This window comes from Columba livia, chromosome 13 (assembly GCF_036013475.1).
Source record: "Columba livia isolate bColLiv1 breed racing homer chromosome 13, bColLiv1.pat.W.v2, whole genome shotgun sequence".
Taxonomy (NCBI): Eukaryota; Metazoa; Chordata; class Aves; order Columbiformes; family Columbidae; genus Columba; species Columba livia.
Window position 1 is genome coordinate 9711484 of NC_088614.1, and position 19758 is coordinate 9731241.

Below are 19758 nucleotides of genomic sequence, written 5' to 3' on the forward strand. Positions count from 1 at the left end.
CAGTTGTCCTTGATGGATCTTGCCTCTGGTCACACAGGCTCATCTAGTATTCCAATCTTAAATACAACAGTAAAGAGAACCAGAGACCAGGTTATGGTAAACAGCTGTGATGTATTGACTTCTGAATGAAGACAGGGCAACAAAGGGCATATTTTACTAGCATTGTTTTCTGATACTTTTTTTCTAAATTTTGAAGTAATCACTATTCTGGGAAACAAAAGACAAGGAGGTGTGACAGACAAACTGAAGATGTGATTTATAGCAAGAGCAAGGGCAGGTGATACAGGCTGTGATACCTGAAACATGCTGTTCCAGATTTCTGTGGGTATTAGCAGCAGTTTTACAATTCTCTAATAGATCATGTATACTATGATGCACTCAACACACCAATTACATTAGGAGAAATGTAAGGATAAAACTGTGCTAGAAGGGAAAGAGAAATTCAAACCAACACTTAGATCCCCTTTGTTCCTTCAGGATCACGTAGGTCTTCTGACACCCAGCATCATCAGAGCACCCCGAATGCAGAATTGGGCCCCAAGACAGCACCTTAACAAAGCACTTAGCATGTGTCAGCTCCCAGAGTCAGGCTTTCACACCCAATGCATCATGTGAGGAGCATAATTACACTCCTGGGAAATACTACCAGTCTTGTTCTGTCTTCATGAGAGATCCTCCTGAAACCAGAATTTTCTGCAGCTCAGAAACTGAACGAGAGACAAATTTTGGTGCAGCTCTATATTATGACAGCTATAAAGGAGAAGTTGTAATTTGGTGAAACTAGCGGTCACCGTGACCTGGAAGTCCTGAATTGCAAAGAATTAGTCATAAGGTCAGCCCTGGAATAATGCAGAGGAGCAATTCTCCAGGACAAAAACCAAGGATCTCTCTTGGCCAGCAGATCAGCATTCCTGAGAAGCAACACACTCCAGCAATTGTATTTACTCCTCTTCAGAGCTGAGACCTAAGTACACAATAACAAGCCAACCTGTTTATTCAGCTGTTTTTGACACCCCTCTATCTTCAGACCTAATGTTAGTTTGAATAGGACAGCATCCAAGTCTAGAGGGGAAAATTTAGAGCTGGTCCTGACTTAGCCAAAGCAAGATAGAAAATAACTATCTGGTTTCTACTCAGATTTCATCACTAGGCCTTTAATTGGCTTGAGTTCTACCTCCTTAAAAAAAAAAAAGGAAAAGAAAAAAGCCCGTTTTGGCAACGCAGGAGGCAGCTACGGGTACAGAAACCAGCGTGCGCACGGGTGGGTGAGGGCAGAGCGGCGGCTCGGATCCCGGCTGGCATCTCAGCGTGCTGCCGAGAGACTCTCCAGCTGGACAAAGCGCTGTGCTGACAGGGATACCCAGCTCCCAGATTTAAACTGATTCGTGTTAAGCCAGAGCAGAGCACAGACAAGGCTCAGCTGCCGCTGCTGCAGATGGACCTTATGGGAGGGACCTGCTCGAGCGTCTCTCTGAAAGCGTGGGGTATTTTCCTAATGCAAAGGCAGTAAAAGCTTACAGAAAACCTAACCCCTCTGCCTGTATCAACTTCTTCAAACATCACAAGTGATTAATTAAAAACATGAAAGAAAAAACCTTCTGTCTAGATCCAGTTCTGTCAACATCTTGTCTGTTTTTCATCTATTCTTTTCCACTTCCCAAAGTGGGATCTATGCTGTTCTGCTGCGACAGCACCGTTACCGCTTGCAAACCGAGATTTCAGAAACGGAAAACAAGGCCAAGAATTTTCAGGCTGCTTCTGATAACAGATGGCCCAGGACTGATCAAAGTCACGCAGGAAAATGGACTTCATGTGCTCACAGAGATGTCTTAAGAAAAAAGAAAGCTGTAGGGGAGAATACTTAACTACAAAAAATAAACATTATGGAAATTAAAAGCTCTAAGTATGACAAGATTTCCACAATGTACTCCTGAATTTGCAGTGAGGTTGTTCAGACTATAGATCGGGCAGTATCTTCAAGCACCACATGAAGAGCAGGGGGATGTCACTGGAGAGCCCCATGCAGGCAGACTCAGCTGCATTTCTCATTACCTTTCAAATACCAAAGAACGAATCTTGGCAGTAAACATCAACCTAACCGTGAGGTGCATCAGGAACTGAAAAATGCCAATATATGGATTTTTAGTCCTACTGCATTCTCTAGAAAGCTCTAACTGGTACCAGCTTCTCTTCTTGGCAACACAGATCCATCAACACACCACTTGGAACCTGAATCTGTTCCCTACAAAGTGTAAAGTCCAGTCTGAAACTCCATCAGGATGCTCAAAGTCCTGCAGAAAAGAGGTTCTGGCTATCTTAAAAACCTGCTCATGGCCTCCCAAAACTGGTACCCATGTATTCCATGGGAAGAGTAAAACCACCAGCCAAAATCTTGTGGCCTGCCTTTTATCTATCAAAACAAGAAACCTGCTCCTCCAAAACTCGTGTGCTGTCAAAGCCCACAATTCTTTCAAGGCCTTGAGGATTCAAAACACAAAACTTAATTCCACAGTTCAGGCTCCCAGTAACATGTTATCGACTCCTATACAGATACAAAAGGAAAAAGAAAAAATACACAGAAAAAAAAATATCTGTTGTTGGTCTAATTGTGTGATAATTATTTCTTGTTTCACCTCAAAATCGCACAAAATGTGAACTTCTGTGTTCTGTGAAAATATCTCAGGTTTTCAGCTAAATGAAAGCAAAGAAACAGACAAGTCCCATGTGCTGTGTAACCACCAAAGAGAGGGCCTGAAGTCCAGGAACTACCCCTCCAAAGAACCACTGAGCTCTTTGAATACTATTTTCACTATGCGGAACAGCACATGGCTGTCCCACCTCTCAAATCATAAATTAGGTGATTAAATACAAATGGCAGACATAGGCCTTTTTAACCATAACCGCTACGATTTTTTCCTGATCTCATAGTTTTAAGGCATGATTTACCAAGATGTTAAGGCTACAAATTTCTTTAATGTCATCATTTAAATTCTATATAAGCCCCACTCCTGTATCAGCACTATTTTTAATCATTACCATGGTGACAAAACTGTAAAGGTGCTTTACACAAGGAAGGCTTTACCACACTTTCGAGAATAGTTCCTCTCAACTTAATTTTTTGCAGTTTTAAAGCCCAGAAAAATAACTCCCTCTGAACTTTCACAGTTAGATACAAAAACTGATACTCACCCACAGCTATTGTATAAAAAAGTATGCGGTACTAATGGGCAAGGAATTCGTAATCTAGACACAGTAAAGACCAGAAAGTGTATCGTCATTCAGGTCAAGTATGACTTTATAAATATATATGTTAAGTATGACTTTATAAATACATATATATATATATATATATATATATATATATATATATCCCTTTGCAATCAACAGGACTGCTTGTGCATGGAAGTATCTATCTCCTGAAGACACAGATACAACAATCCCTATGAGAAACAGGGATGTATTAATTCGAAATCAAAGTTTTGGAATGAAGGCCGACATGACTTGGTTTAGCATTCAATTGAAAATGTTTGCAAATCTCAAATGACAGCGTTGTTCCAGTTTCCCAACTCAGGGGAATCAAAACATGGTGTCTGTGTAGAAAACGAATTTTAAAACAAAGGTAATGTATTGTCGACGGCAAGTCAGGGGTGCATACGTGTGCTGGGCTTCACGAGCACGGACAGCGGGATGGGGGAGCCGACTGCTCCCCTCTGCTCAGCATTGTGAGACCACACATGAATATTGTGTCTGGCTTGGGGGTGCCCAGCTTGGTTGTATGGACTCTCAGCAACCTTGTACAACTTCAAAGTTTACCCTGCACTGAGTGAGGAGAAGGGCGGCGTGGGTGGGGAGAGGAACAGATGATGTTCAAAGGTCCTTTCCAGCCTAAACAATTCTACAATTCACACATTTGCACTGTCCACAGATGGGTAAAACCCCTAATGAGGCAGCACTACTCATTAGGGGACAGCTGAGGACTGGTTAATAGCATCAGTAGGAAAGCCAAGGTATAGACAAGCCTGCCTAGAAGATTCAGGTCAGAGGCACACAAAGCTCAGCTTGAGTCATGCTTCACGCTTTACTGCAGACTTAGATCTGTTCTTTCTGTATTGTGTCAATTCAGGACATTCCCCCAAAGGCCATCAACTGACATGTTTCATTGCTGCATCATTCAGCTAACTAGAAAACACAAGCAACCCACATCCCACAATGAGGGCGATGTTCAGGGTTTACTGTCGAGCATGCTAAGAAATGCCACATGCCCTGTGTAACCTTTAGGGGCACCCTGCCGAAAAACATATACCTGTATGCTGGATCACAAGAGAAGACCTAAAGACCCTAGGAGAAGACCTCACCACTTACATCCTTTTTAATTCAAGTGCAACATGCTACTAAATTAGTCAAGCAGGTCTTTTAATGACTAATACAGTGTAGTACAGTTCAGTGTTGACTACAGAGGATGGTACCTCTATGTGCTAGGCACTGTACAAATACACAGAAAGTCCTTAGCCTAAAGAAGGCAAGATATAAACAAAGAAGATGGATATCATCTGGGAAGATACCAAGGGTACGTATTTGCTTATTTGTATGTGTCCCAAAAACACCAGTCCCAAGCCAAGCTGAGCTGTATCCATCCCCTACAGAAGTGGTTGGTCACCACTGTATCCAGCCTAAACCCAGAAAGGGCAACGAACTGCATGTGTTACTCTCTTTTGTATATTCACAGAAAGTGTTGTTAGCTTTACTGATACACTGTTATGACTTAGCAGCTTCCAAAGACCAAAGATTACATATCATGGTTTCAACCCCACCTCCCTGGTTGAAAGGAATGTTTCTTGCATTATGGATTAATTATTTGTTTACGTTTGAAGATCTGGACAGTTGTTAACATGTTATGTTGATTCTCTGGACAAAGATACTTTGGCTTAGCTATAACCTGAAGGAAATCAGGATTCCTAAAAATAGGCTGAGGTGGCCAAAAATCCTTCAGGAGTTGTGATACACACTGATATGCAGATTAATTGTAGAATTATGAGTAACCTTTAGTGAGAGGGTTTGAAATGGAAAACCCAAAGAGAAAATGACTATGTAAGGAACAGTCTGTCCCTACATCCAGGCTTTCTTTTATGAGCGCGGTATTCAGGCAGAAAGTCACATCTGAAGAGCTGTGTAAGCATCTTGACAGCTAGTTAGTTGGATGACACATAAAACCTCTTGGAGCTGGATCTAAAACATGGATAATTATGTGTTGGGTTTTCTTTTATTTCTGTTTATCTGTAGCATCTCTTTTATTATTCTCTGGGCTGCAGAAAGAAATTATTCTTGATTTTTATTTCAATGTTTGCCTCTAGGGCAAAAATTATTTGTAGGGTGCTACCTGGCAAACTGAATTCCCACATCATGTTAATCCTCAAAACTACACCACATAAAAGCTCTCTCACAGACCTTAGCACCTTCATACAAGACCAAAGGATAACCAGTACATGCCTGAACCTTAACAGCTTCCCCAAACATTTAACAATGCAGCTATTCACTGGACCTATCCAGATAGCTCAGATTATATGCAGCATATGAGTCCCACATCTTGAAGCACAGGAAAGGAGCCAGAAGGGCACTGACAGAATATGAATCTGCTCCCACAACCATAATTAAAGTATTCCTGTTTTAAGATCCAGGAGGGCAATCCCCACTGCTGGCACCTCTCAGAATATCCGTTTGCCATCTGTAAAATGTGTTCCTCCAGCCCTGTTTGGGCAGGGGAAGACCAGGTCTCCTGCTCCACCTACATGTTGTCCCTGGTACAGTGGGGCTCTGGATTCAGCTGGAACCCCTAAATACTTCCACCACACTGGAACAATAACAAGCTCATCTCTGTGGAATGTTTTCCCCCAAATAACCACTTCAGCTATCTGCACCAGTTTGCATCTGTGTTCTACATGCCCGCAGAAGTATTTTGACCTATTATTTGTAAGACCACTGGACAAATATATAATTCATCAGCACAACCACACAATTATAATACAGCTGCGGTGATCTCTCTGCCAGCTGGTGCTTTGTGTAAATGGCCCATTCCAGAATAACAGGCTTCCTGGTTTTTTGGGGGTTCCCTTACTACCTGCTTAATCATCAAACATACAAATTATGGAGTGAGATGAACCTTGGCACCTGGCTCTTCAAGTCATAGGCTGTGGTGCTCATAGAGATAAACCTCACTGAGGTCGACCACATAACTGCGCTCCTCCATGCTCCTTCTGGATACACCGCTTGTCTTGCCTCTTAGTTCTGCTGTGATCTCACTTAAACCTGCCAAATACCAACCAAAGTAAAGAGCAGAAAGCTAGCAGGTGCTCTTCCTCTGAACTATTAAGCAACAAACCCCATAAAAACTATCTCCATCTTAGCAAAGAATAATTTATTAGTGTAAAGTACCTGTGCAGTGACTAAACCCTGTCACCGTTCTTATGGGAAACAGCTACTTGCTATTCTTGGTAAAGGGAAGGACTTTCAAATCAAGATAATGTTTCATTTGTTTTTTCAGAAACCGACTTAATGGGGGTGGGGAGGGAAGCAAGGAAGCAAAAATAAATTCTACTTTGCAACAAGTTAAATTACTCAGAGTTTCCCAAAATGAGAGGCTTGGTCAGAAGCACTGGAAAGTTTAAGAAATACTCCTTTAAAAACAACTCCCACAGAGTAAAGCTCCCTCTCCATGACTGAAAGGCATGTGAGCAAGCCAGGTCATTCTGTCTAGGCCTTTTTTTGGTATATAATTTAATCGATGGGGTGGGTGGTGGTGGGGCCAGGCTGCATTTTTACCACTCTTTACTGTTTTTTTTCCAGAGCTGCACCTCCAACCCCAATTTTCCCCTTGCTGCAGGAGCAAAGTGGGCACAAGCCTCCAGCACATTAACACCAAAGCCACCCTGGCTGGGGGGGGGGGGAGGCAGACAAAGAAATTCCATCATTATTTCTGTCCGGGCTTTCTCTGATCATCATTGACTGCTGAATCAGGAGGGAAAGTGACAGCCACACAGAGATACTGTCTCTGCATGCTTTTAGCTCTTTGTTATCCTCAGGAGTTGTAAAGAAAGCAAGGCTGGCTAGGCATTCTGTTAATGATACTGTCAAGAGGCCAAAATAAAGTGCCGCACCACAGCCCAGCCTTCTGCTATCAGCACCACTGCCACCCCACACTCATTTAGGCAACCCCGGGAACAGGCTGGAAAACATGCCAGTGGTCTGGGAAAGATCTCGACACTTGGCTCGTACCGATAAGAACCTGGGTCTGCTCAGAATGTGATTCTGCCAGATGCCGATCGCTACACAAAGCACACCAGTAGTGTAGTTTTGCCACACAACTATTTGGTAACTATCAAACACACCTACAACAAAACCAGTTTGGTGGGAGGGACTTCCTTGTATTTTCCCATGTGGTTGCTGTCAGCAGGCTGAAATCTTGATAAGCTACACAGCCAACCTGGCTGACTGCACTGAAACCCAGCCGAAGACAAGCCCTGAGCTGAAAAGCTACTGCTTGTGTTTCCCACCGCAAGACAGGAGAGGACAACCAGATTCAGCATCTGGCCAAAACTTGTTTCCACCTGCATCAAAGATCCATACAGATTCCAACCAAAGGTCAGTAGCTTCAGTTTTCAATGAGGAATGTGCTGCTTTTGAGAGACAACATTGTCACTGTCATCCACTTCCACAATCAGTCCATTGTTTCCAGTGAAAATGAAAAGATCTCCGAAATGGAATCTGCCTTTAAATCCAAAACCTCCTGAAGCATAAACACAGACTGATGCACAACAGGTTGATGCTACTTACAAAATGCAACTCGAAAAGACACCCTTTCTCCCTAGTTTCTCATAAAAAACAAACAAAACCCCCAAATATCCCAAGACTCCAGAGCATATGTTTAGGCTGTAGTCATTCTGTAACATACTACACTTCACAGCACAAAACCAAAACCATCCAATCTCTATACTCTGTAAATATTAATTTACTGGCTATTTACTTTTTGAAGCCAATCACATGTTGATAAAGCTGGGCCGTGTAACAAGTTAATTTGCCCACTTCATGATACAAACAAGCTGGAACTGCATACATGTTCTGATTTAGGGTTTCTGTAAGAAAAATACTTTATCCATATAGGAATAGGGAACATTAGAAAAGTATTCTTAGAGGCAGATAAGGAAGATAGTGAAGTACAGAACTTACCTTCCACTGCAAAGAATGGAACCACTGATCCCTCAGGTAACTGTTGGCAGCCTGCAATAAACCACAGTTACAAACAGAATCATTAGTTTCTACCAGTGTTTCAGATCACCCAGCCAAAACCAAGCAAATCACCCATGTGTGCCCTAAACCCAATAAGGCTGCACTCACCGTGTCCTTCTGAACTTGCTGACCCTGGCTAACTTCACCCCAGCCTCACCAGAGGAGGGGAACTCTTTGCTCAAAGCTACAACTTTACAGTATAACCACTTTATTTTCACAGAAAGCAGTGACACGAAGACCTTGCTGCAAATGTAAAACGCTGAACCAAAACCTTACAAAACATTAACCTCCTATGAAACGGTGCCCAAGCCAAAGGCTGTGAAAAATCCTCCCTGATTACAATAAGGTTTTGGTCACATCTTTGATGCCTGTAGGACATTTGCCTTTGCTATTAATCTCCGGGAGCAGAGCAAGAAGACGGGTTGACGTTTTACGACGAGGGGTGGTTTTTTTCCATACTCTAGTTTCCCTTCTTGTCCTGCTCCTCGGCTGGCCCCAAAGCAATTCAAATCAGCTCTTTCAGCGATATTAAAATGAGTGAAAAGCACAACACACACAGACGTGCAGATACACGCACAGACTGTTTGCAGCAACAGCATAAATGTTGCAATAATCACTCCCAGCGATCGCCCAGTTTTGTCTGTATTAAGCAGAGCTGCCAGAAATTCTCAGTGTGTAGCCAGGTTTGTAGCCAACGGAGGAATAGTTCAACACTCCCAAAGGTCAAAAGGCTCGGTATCAAAAAATATAAAAGCATCCACAGTGACGTAAATATGCATGCCTTAACAAGGTGACATAAGTTTGAAATATTTGAGTGGGGAGAGATGCCCTTTGGCTTTTCCAGCTCTATCTCATCGCTGCCAGTGGGCCATTTCTACATAGGATTCAAAATGTTTTACACAAGCAGTAAAAATTACAGCATAGCCTATAAATCCATGATTAAAAAACAAACAAACAAACAACAAAAAAAGTGAGGTTCTTCACCTAAACCCCACGTGCTTCTTGCAAATTAAAGCATCATTCAACACATTCCATCCCGCAACACCTCTTCAGGTAAGTATTCAAAATCCACACCACAGTGTGAATCTAATTTCCTAACGCTGGTTCAATTCACTGATAATGGCAAGAACATTAGAAGTAAAAAAGTTGCATGGCTACCAAACCCACGTTTAATCTCGAGGTCAGATACTGGTGCCTCAGTGGCATAAATTTGGACTGATTCTCTGAATTAAATGGAGTATTGCTCTTCTACACACATATTGCTCATTATTTATTTATATATTAATGAGAATCAATTGCTCCTCCAGTAGATCTCTAGGCAATAAGGCAGCAAAAGTCTATCATAAATAATCCTGGCTGACCATAGAGGTTATCAAACTCAAACTTTCATGAAGAATGCTGACACAGCACAATATGAATTTGCTATAAATGGAAACAAAAAGCATAATTTGGGGTTTTTTTGTGGGTTTTTTTCCATGAAATGAAAAATCATAAAAACATTTAGAGTGCAGATCTTCAGGATATTTTGGTTTGCCAATATTTAATAATTTTCTTTCTGTTATTTACACAGTATTTTATATGTGTGCATCATATGATAAGACAGACCTTTTACCTATATATTATAGAACTGAATTTCAATTCACTATGCTTTATACTATATTTTAATAATAAAAAGGTCAAAAATAATTTGCCACAAAAAGCCTGAAGAACATTTTAAACGTAATTAAAAAGCCATGAAGAACATGTACTTCGATATTTCTTACCTATGTTCAGACAAAATGCTTTAAAAACCCATCAGATTTCTTTGAAAGACTCCATTTCAATTTTTTTTTTTTTTTTTTTTTTACAGAAGAAGAAACTGTTTCATGTAAGGGAACAAAAATCCTTCATTTCAAATGCTATCATCAAAACTTTTTAAAGAATAAGCTAAGCAGAAACTTATTGTAGGTTTGAGCATGTATACTACGCAATAGCACCAATAATATTGCAGGTGACACATTCATTACTTCCTTAAAAATATATATGCAGATTGAGTATATAGGAGCTATGCAAATTAAGATAGTTATTTAAATTTCATCAAATCCATAATATTCCAGAGAAATTAAGCACTTTCCCTCAAACAAGCAAATCATAACCTGATTTAGTCCCTGGTCTGACCATTACATGACCCAAACCAGCTACAGCTGTAAGACCACTACAAATAATTAGAAAATATAATGTGTAGATAGATTGTGCAACCAACTGAAGCCTTAAATAAACTGGACAACTGAAAATACTAGTGAGGACAACAGCATCAGGCAGAGGTAACGGCAGAAGTGGAATGCAAATACTGGAGAAGAGAACATTTCAGTTGGAAGAGACCCTCAGGATTGAGTCCAACCATAACCTGACTCCAGCACTAACCCATGTCCCTAAGAACCTCATCTAAACACCCTTTAAACCCCTCCAGGGATGGTGACTCCACCACTGCCCTGGGCAGCCTGTTCCAATCAAGGAAACTTGCACCTGGATAAAGAGTCTGAACCACCCTAAAACCAGAAGCCCTCAGAGCTCAGGTTGTTGTTCAAGACCACTTCCAAGGAAAATCAAGACAAAGAAGAGAAAGAGAACACAAAAGTAGAAAACCAAACCTTTAGGGAATCCCCACACTTCTATTAATGATCAGGACCCAACGGTAAGAGGAACTTGGAAAGTCATCAGTCACTTCACCAGAGCTCTGTCCACAGTGTTCACCACAGATAGACTGAAAGAGTTTAGCCCAACCACTGTTATCTGGTGGAGCTGTCTGACACCCGCATTCCCCATGAACAGAGACTAATCCTCCCAGCGCACTCTTCCTTCCGCCTGCCGAACTCCAGCGAGCACCAAAACCACAGCCAAGCGCAGGACACGCTGCATCTTCCGCGGAGGACAACCAAGAGCTCGCTCTTGCACAGCATCCCGTGGTCCTCCCTCCTCTTTTTTCAGGCTTACACTGAGAAACGGACTACAGGGAATATTTCTTACTGAAAGATCTGGAAGCTTCACAGCCCGCTGGGGTGACCGAAGAGCCATCAGGCTCTTGCCAAGACTCACTGTCCAGCTGATGGCCACCTCTGCACTCAGTGGACTTACTCCAGCATACTGGTTCTTGTGCATAAAATGAACACCAAAGTGTAAAGCGGTGAATGGAACAATTCATTTATACAGGCTACACATAGGCTTTTCCAGTTTTATCTTCTGCACTTAAGTCATCACTTCCCAGGAAGTGACACCTCCATTTTTTTATTCCAGCTGAGGGTATGTCCTCCTATATTTATTCAGCTCTAGAGTACAATAAAGAGGAGAAAATGAGACACAAAAGACTTTAAGACAGGTTTTCCTTAGGCATTCTGACCACACAGGGAAAGCTTTTCTTACCCTCAGCCTTGCCCACACACTGGGTCCAGTTCTACACCACTGACCACACAGCTACCTTTCCCACTTAAAAAAAGATTCAACCTGGAAATGTTTTCCCTGCTGTTGTTACAAATAGTCAATGCGATGGGAATTAAGTACAATGGTGATTTTATAAAATATCTATGTAAAATAATAGTTTGGGCACCCTGTGCATTTGGTATGTTTAGGCCCCAATTCTGCTAAGACTTTTCTTCTCAAGTGCAAATGCTTTAGCAGGGTTGTGGGTGGCACACGGTCCAGCTGACTAGAGCTTCTTGCACAATCAAGGCCTCCTGTCACTTTTGCACAACCACAACATAATACTTCAGAAAACAGGAAAATGCAGCAGTAGAACTCTCAGAAGGTGCAAGAGGATCCAAACTACTGGCAGCTTGTTTATTATTATTCTATTGAGGAGCACGAATATGTACTTTAAGAATGCCTACTGTAGGTAGTATTTTGTTGGGGTTTTTTTAAGATGAGTTGATCTTGGAACTGTGTTCTGAACGATTTAATATTCTAACTTTTGGGGTGAAAGTGTTCCGTCAGAGAGGAAACAACACCTGTGATCAGCTGCAGTACCAGTTTTACTCATAGGATTAATTTAATCCACTTCAAAAAGACTGTTTACAGGAGGAAACCTGCAAAAGATCAACTGCCTGCATAGACAGAGCTTGGGTCAACATGAGTAAATTTACATCTCTGCTCAAAAAGGGAAGTATTTTTCTCTGCACCCAAACTACTTCATTTCTTAGCCAATAAGTAGCAATAGACTTTTTCATTAAAAAGCAGTGAACTTTTCAAAAGCAGATTTTCTTTCTGCTCACAAACAGAGGAAACTGCAGCCCCTGCAGTGCTTTCCTCCCAGGCGAGAAGGAGACAAAATAGGAACCCGTGTGGTGCTGAGAAACAGAACACCTGATACTCTGCAAGAAACCCACCACTCCAGAAATGATGGTGAAGACCTTTAGCTCATATAATTCTCACAGCTTCACCAATATGTATACAGCCACAAGCATCAGCAGAAAGTTTATCATTTCCACCACACCACCCATTACATGCTACCAGGTACCTTTAATGGTAAGACAGCACTACAGCATCTCTTTTACTGGCATGTGTGTTACTCAGAAGTATACAAGAACAGGCTTGTCCACGTAGCATAAAGTTCCCAGGTTCTTCCTTACAACAGCATCCTTCAGACATACCCTTTTAAGGGGTTTTGCTGTTTGAAAAGATGTGACAATCAGCGGGATTTGATGATCCAGATTCTAACTCTTCCTGGTTTTATTCTATGTTTTTCTTTCTCTTGCTATCTGATCAGCAGCATGGCAGGTTTTTTACACTTTCCTCCAGCTGATATTCTTTACTGGGACTCATAAAACAGCGCAGGCTTCTCTGCACTTATTTATTATCAGCCACAGGAACAGCAGAGCAGAGCGGCTCGGGGCTGCAGGAATTTGCACTCCCATGGCATGGACATTGTTGCCTCACGTAGACTGTACGAAACCTTTATCTGGTGATGCAAATCCACTGTTGCACCTCCACAACACAGGCAGGCCCGCAAGTGAAATCCGCCACTCTTCTGGCTTAACGTGAGGTACAGGCAGAGCTGCTGGTAACTGCTAGAAGTGCTGTTTTCCTCCTGAAAATATTCCCTGTCCGTGCTGGATTCTGGTCCCTGCGTGACCCTCTCCACACCGGCAACATCGGCTGGCCTCACACTTAAAACAAAAGCCAGGTTCTCTGAGGAAACTAAAATAAAATGTTACTAAAAAATCCAGTGGAAATATTTACTGCGGGGACTCCCTGGCAAAGAAAACATGCTAACTTGTGACTGCTGTGCTTGTCAAGGCTTCCTGGTCTCTTTGTTTTTCTTTCTGACTACACTTGATTGCCACGAAATGAATAAAACAATGCTAGTGATAGGGATGGATGTGGCATCTTTAAGACATGCAAGAGTCATCTGAAAGAAAGGACACCACGGGAAAGCGGGCAGTACTGTCATGACTGAAATACCAAACCCTTTTTCCCGACACTCTCCCTACATTTGGTGCTAAGCAGCTTGTAAAATTATACTCTCTTTTTTCAGTCTGTTTCAACAGGTTATTCCAGGTATTTCGCTATCAATAGCAGCATCCTCTTTGCAATCGTCCCCACACCATAATCACACATTGTGCTTTACAAACGGAAAGCAGAAGAGCAGAAGTTCAGCCCAGCTCAAGGAGGCCCAGCTATTACTGATACTAAAGAGCTCACACTTCTCCAAAGGTTAAATTTACCTCCTCTTTCCTGGCCTAGAGCACCTGTGGCCTATGAGCCAGCTTCATGACACCACCTTTCTTTCACACCTGCTAACCTCATTGTACGAATAGGAAAATATCTGCAAGAGTTGGCTGCTGTTCATCAGAAGGACCAGGGACAACATCACTTGGCAGGAAGAAAGAAAACACAAGCCCTTAGAAAACTGACTGTCCATGACTCCCAGAAAACTGACTGTCCGTGATTCCAACACGGGACAATGAGAAACCCCAAAGCCAGGCGGTGAAAAGTGCCTGTGCTCGGTGCACAGTGGGAACACCGAGTGGGAAGTGCAGGCACGAAGACAAATTCCTGATGCAATCCCAGCCCAGATTAAGCTGTTTGCTGCCTGAGAACCAAATCTTCCTCTGAAACCCAGGTAGACAGGTCCTGTTACCACGATCCGATTTCCTAAGAGGAGCTGCATCACCTCCGGCACTGCTTGTCAGATTTCATGTGTTAAAATAGATTGGGATGGGTCAGTATTGCTATGGGAGGACATCAGGATGATGTAAGGAAAGGTAATGGCACTCTTCCTTCTCTGACTCATTACTGTGCAGTAATTAGCCAGAAATAGACCTCGGTGACAGCAGACAGGGGGATGAGAACCTGAACACAACTTGACTCGGACTCTCTTGTGGAATTTGTCATGCCTACCACAGACAAAAACACGAAGGATGCTCTACCACCACATGCTGACATCCTCCCACAAGGACTGCTAGAAATTAATTTCCACCTGAGGGAAATGCTCCTTGTCCAAAATTTGCTTCTGCTACAAATCAGTGAAGCAGAAGTTGGAATTTTAAATGTTTCTGCAAAATGAAAAATCAGGAAAGCCTGTGATTCAGAACTACTAAAATGTTTCATTTTATGACAAGCCATGCCAATAGCATACCATAGTATTTAAGAATTTACAATACGGAGTGTGAAAAAACATATATCAAAATATAAAATTTAAATTAATCAGAAATATTAAATAATCTGGGGGGTAGTCAAAATAGTTCATTTATACATTTTTGTATATATAAGCCTCATTTAGATTGAGTATTTGAAAAAAAAAAAAAAAAAAATCAATAAAAAGAATACTGGGAACATGGTAGGAGTAGGTTTACTTGTTCTACTATCATACACCTCCTGATACCAGAGCTGGACACTGCACCAGAGCAGCCACACAGAAGGATTTTATAAAAGACTGGAAGTCTCAATCTCCCATAAAAGTGTTGAAGTCTCTCGGAAACCTGGAAATAACTGAATTATGCAAGGGCTAATTTCTGAGCATCTGAGTTTCCCAGCACCCCAGTGAACCCCGTTTGGGTACTTAAGACTCCTTGTGCACATACACCAGAGAATTTCTGCTGAGGTTGACTACTAAATAAATCCAGTCTCTATATCTTGATTTATTAAGTACACTAAACATAACTTTTCATACTGTTTTGGATCAGTTAATACACATTACAACTGTATAAGGGAAATCTATTTTTATACTCCCTCCGATCTGGCCACATTTGATGAATCAGACCACTACTAAGGACCGAGTCATACTAAAAACATTTTTAAAGTTTGTATTTTCAATTATGATGAAATTCCCAGAGAGTTATAATGTAATCTGATCCAGCCTGCTCAGCCAGTCAGCAATAAACACAACAGAAGCCCAGCTCACTCCACTTCTTTATCAGGTCCTATGAGGTTACATAAAGACACCAATTTTTTCAAAGAAAATTCCAAAGCATCCCATGCTAAGATGTTACTTTCTCACAAATATAATTATTTGTGTGTTTGATTTGCTGGTTTTTTGGTTGGTTTGGGTTTGGTTGGTTGGTTGGGGGCAGGGTAGGGAAGCTGGTGTTTTGTTTTGTTTTGCTTGGGATTGTTTTGATTTTTGTTTGTTGGTTTTGTTTGGGGGTTTTGGTTGGTTTTGTTTGTTTGTGGTTTTCTGTGCTTTTTGTTTGGGGGCTTGGGGGGTGGGGGTTATGTTTGCTTGTTTGTTTTTAACAAATACCAGGCAGCTCCGGATTAAAGCCTGCACCTTCAAATTCAGCAGGGAGCTGTGGGTTCAAACTTCACCTTGTTTCCTATTCAGCAGGGCAACAAAGGCATCTACCATAAACTATAGAAAAAAGACTTAGAAACAGAATTTGGAAAGGCAGATGTAACTATTCTATCTGTTGAAACATATAAACATAAATGCTAACACCACTATTTACGGAGAAGAACAGAGTCAAAATTATCGCAAGAAAAAAAAAATCAAAATAATCCAACTTGACAAATGGGTTTCTTTCTAATTAATTCAATTAACGGATTAGGCAAGGAAGATTCCATCAACAACGAGGACCCTAATCTAGCTGTTGGGAAACCACAGCTCGTGTTCCTGCCCTCCCCGGTGTCACGCACAGCCGAGGCTTTTCAAACCACAGGATCAGGACTTCGGTGGACCTGCAGCAGCCTGTCTGAAATTCAGACTCCCTACGCTCCCCGGTAACGCCTCAAATCGGTAAGTCATTTTGAGCCACAGACATGTGCTCATGCTCTCTGTGCAAATGGGACACATGCCTGTGCTTCAAAAGGCACGTGAAAAGACAAAGAAAATGTCAACTGTGCACCAGGGAAGTCCACAAAGATGATCTGAGGCCATCCCAAACTTACTTAGCTGCACCGTTTCCAGATTAAAACAGGGGAATGGCTACAGCCCCTTTTACAGGGCTGCAAAACCCCAGGATTACACCAGTGAAGTGAATGAAAAGAAGCTCCAGAAATACACTCCACAAAGGACATGACCATGAACATTTCCATGAGCACCTCTAAACCATTTTGTAGTGAAAGCGTATTTGTTATGCCGAAAACCATCAAAACCTCGTGATATTTTTATGACATTCCAAAGCCATCCCAAACCCCAAGCACAGGAAAAAGTCAGGTATCCTGTTCTCTACGCAGCTGGTAAACAGCTCTGCGTATGCACAGACCCATCAGCCTGTCTGAAACGAAGGCACAAGAGAGCTGGACCTAATATTTGCATGAGCTCATGTTAGTCATGTTGGCTTCCCAACTCAGAGAGTCTACTCTGCTGTTCCATGTCTCTACAGAAATCTGTAGTATGGAAAACACAGACCAGCGTGGCACCTAGCCTTGGGTTACCAAATGATACCCACTTGGGTTATTTTTCCCATGATCTGCAGGTAGAGCCATTTCAGAAGAGCTTTGACTAAACCCTCCCTGAATGCAGATGGTGCCACATACTGTGTGGCCCTACAGGGGCTTCAGCAAACAATTCAGCACCAAGAAATAAGGAAATTCCTTCTGGAAGGTCTGTCCTGTGAAGAGCAGCAAAGGACTTTGGCTTTGTCTGGTTTCTTTACATTTTCTGCTGAAATTGCTCACCCAGGCTGTTTACAGTCCTGCCTGCCGAAAATGCACAGACACAATAGTGATGGTTGTATATTCAACTGCAAAAGTAAATTCCCAAAGAGTAGCAAGTAACAAATTGTCTTTGAAACAATCCTGAGAACTATGGTGAGAGTTAAGTGGCCCAAAATTTCCATTCTGACTGTCAAGCAACAAGAGGAGTTTCAGACCTATCACCCTAAGCAAGTTTTCTGGTGGTAGATCATTTGACAGCCCTGAGTTCTCTGCCTTTTCTGAGTCCATCTAATTAAGATTTCATACATAGCACAGGGAAGTTAAAGGAGATTCATAATAAGAGAGAAATAAAATTGTACTTCTGTGTTTACTGTACCTGCAGTAAGACAGTACCCCCTGGGATTGTGAGCTGTAAACAGTACTTAGGGGCATTCTCCCAGGAGAGCAGTTGAACGTCTTCAATAGCACTGTAGGAAATTGAGTTTTCCATGTACCCAGTTGGCTGCAAGAAAACAAAGGAGAGGGGGAAAAAAAAAGTTTACTTAGTCATCAGAAATTTCACAATTCCCAATTAAGAATAGCACTATGAAAATTACTCTTGGTGTTGAAAATATCTGCAAAATATCTAACTGAAAGATAAAATTCCTTTACAAGCCATTCAACTGAGACATCCAGCCAGCCACCTTCACCCAACTTGTTCAAGTGTTAAGACATAAATACAAGACCAGGCCAGACCTAGGTGCCTGAAACATGAAGATGTCAAACTGCATTTGTTCTGGACCCAAAAATCAATGTAATCTAATTTCAAATTGAACTGAGCTATGAAGGGGTCTGGCCATGCATGTGCTATCAATCAATGTATGAAGAAGCATCTCAGTCACGTGGATAGAAGAGCAATGTATTGCATTAAGGCAGTTTTATTCCACACATGCTTGTTCTTCTCCCTGGCTGCAAGGCGGATCAAGCACATGATCAAAATCTAGACTGCTACATCTGACAGTGGTTCTTGGGGCTCCAAAGATTCAGCCCTCAGCTTTTAGACTCAAGGAGAAGCAGCGTAACCCATCTGCTCATCTCAGCCTATGTGCAAGTGCTGGTTTCCTGCACAGGCTGCTGATGCCCAATTTAAAGTGAAAGTCACAATTAAAACATAAATAACTGTGCTTTGCAATTACACGTACAACATAAATTGATAGCAGCAAGGAAAAAAATTTAAATGTGAAACTCCTAACCAGCATCCCCATAAGTCTTTGGCATTACAGAAGTACAATTCTCTCTGAGATAAGCTGAAATATAAATATATATATGCAAGCACACATAACATCACATCCTAAACATAAGTAAATATACAGATATATAGATGTGTATCTATCACTATGCATACATAGACCATATTTTATGCAAGTCTTCACATTATATAAATAGAGTACTTAACAGAGGTCCTCAAAGGCATCATTTATTTCACTGTGCTATAGCATGAGCAAACTGATCACTGTTTCTATGGCAGATAAACTATTTTCATACAAAAATGGATAGACCTTTGAGTTAGCCATGTCTTGCAAGAGAACAGAGCTTATTACATTTATGAATTATTTTCTCACTATTCTGGTTTACATATAACTTAAACTTCTCAAGCTTACTCCCACTGGGCCCAATACATAAGTTATTTTTAACTGACAGTCTTGAAATAAAGAAGGCAAGGGAGAAAACACATCTACTGCAGGGTCAAATGGGGCCAGCTCTTAAAATCACAACACAGGATTCCTGGGGGCGAGTGTGAAATAGGCAAATTGCATTTGGAACATCTCTGCTTCTAACTGGTGCAACTTTCTTCCATAAGTTAAGTAGGTGGTGCATCTGGAAATCCTACTTTGAAGTTATACACTTCATACATGTTCATAAAGCCACAAACATCATCTGTCAAAATGTAATGATGACCTGTCATCCACCTTCACTACTACAGAGTGTCTTTTCAGCAAGAAAAACCCAGCAAGCCAGGGAACTGAACTTTAATAACTTTTTTGATAATGTTTGTTGCGGTAGCGTTCATTTTACACGAGCCCTCGCTGGAAACAATTTTCGCTGTCTCTTTAATGAAAACCTTGTTATGCAGGAAGTATGATAAACTTCTGCTTATTCATTTACCCACAATATTGTTCTACACTAGTGACTGGAATCCCAGTGGCTTAATGCTGATACTATAACGTCACGTGTTGCCTACTGGAGAGTAATTATCTCGTTCTCACAGGAAACCAAAGGCCCAAGATCCCCCAGTAATCAGCATTACAACACCCAGGGAAAAACATGGAAACGGCCAGTATGAAATCTAGCATGCTCAGGAGGCAAAGTTATCAAAAACAGGCTCTGAAAGCCTGAGAAGGGAGAAATCCAGAACCAGCTGACGCAAAT

At 41.7% G+C, this 19758-nt stretch overlaps 1 protein-coding gene across 3 annotated transcripts in view; it reads right to left on the reverse strand.

The window, feature by feature from the left end:
* The window catches only part of CMIP (c-Maf inducing protein), a 131634-nt gene that overhangs the window by 44362 nt on the left and 67514 nt on the right, over window positions 1-19758 (reverse strand). For all 3 annotated transcript variants that reach the window (XM_065028331.1, XM_065028333.1, XM_065028332.1), the window contains exons 2-3: window positions 17726-17851; window positions 8221-8271 (exon numbers count right to left, since the gene is read on the reverse strand). In XM_065028331.1, coding sequence (XP_064884403.1) covers window positions 8221-8271; window positions 17726-17851 — 177 coding nt within the window. The remainder of the gene's footprint in view (window positions 1-8220; window positions 8272-17725; window positions 17852-19758) is intronic.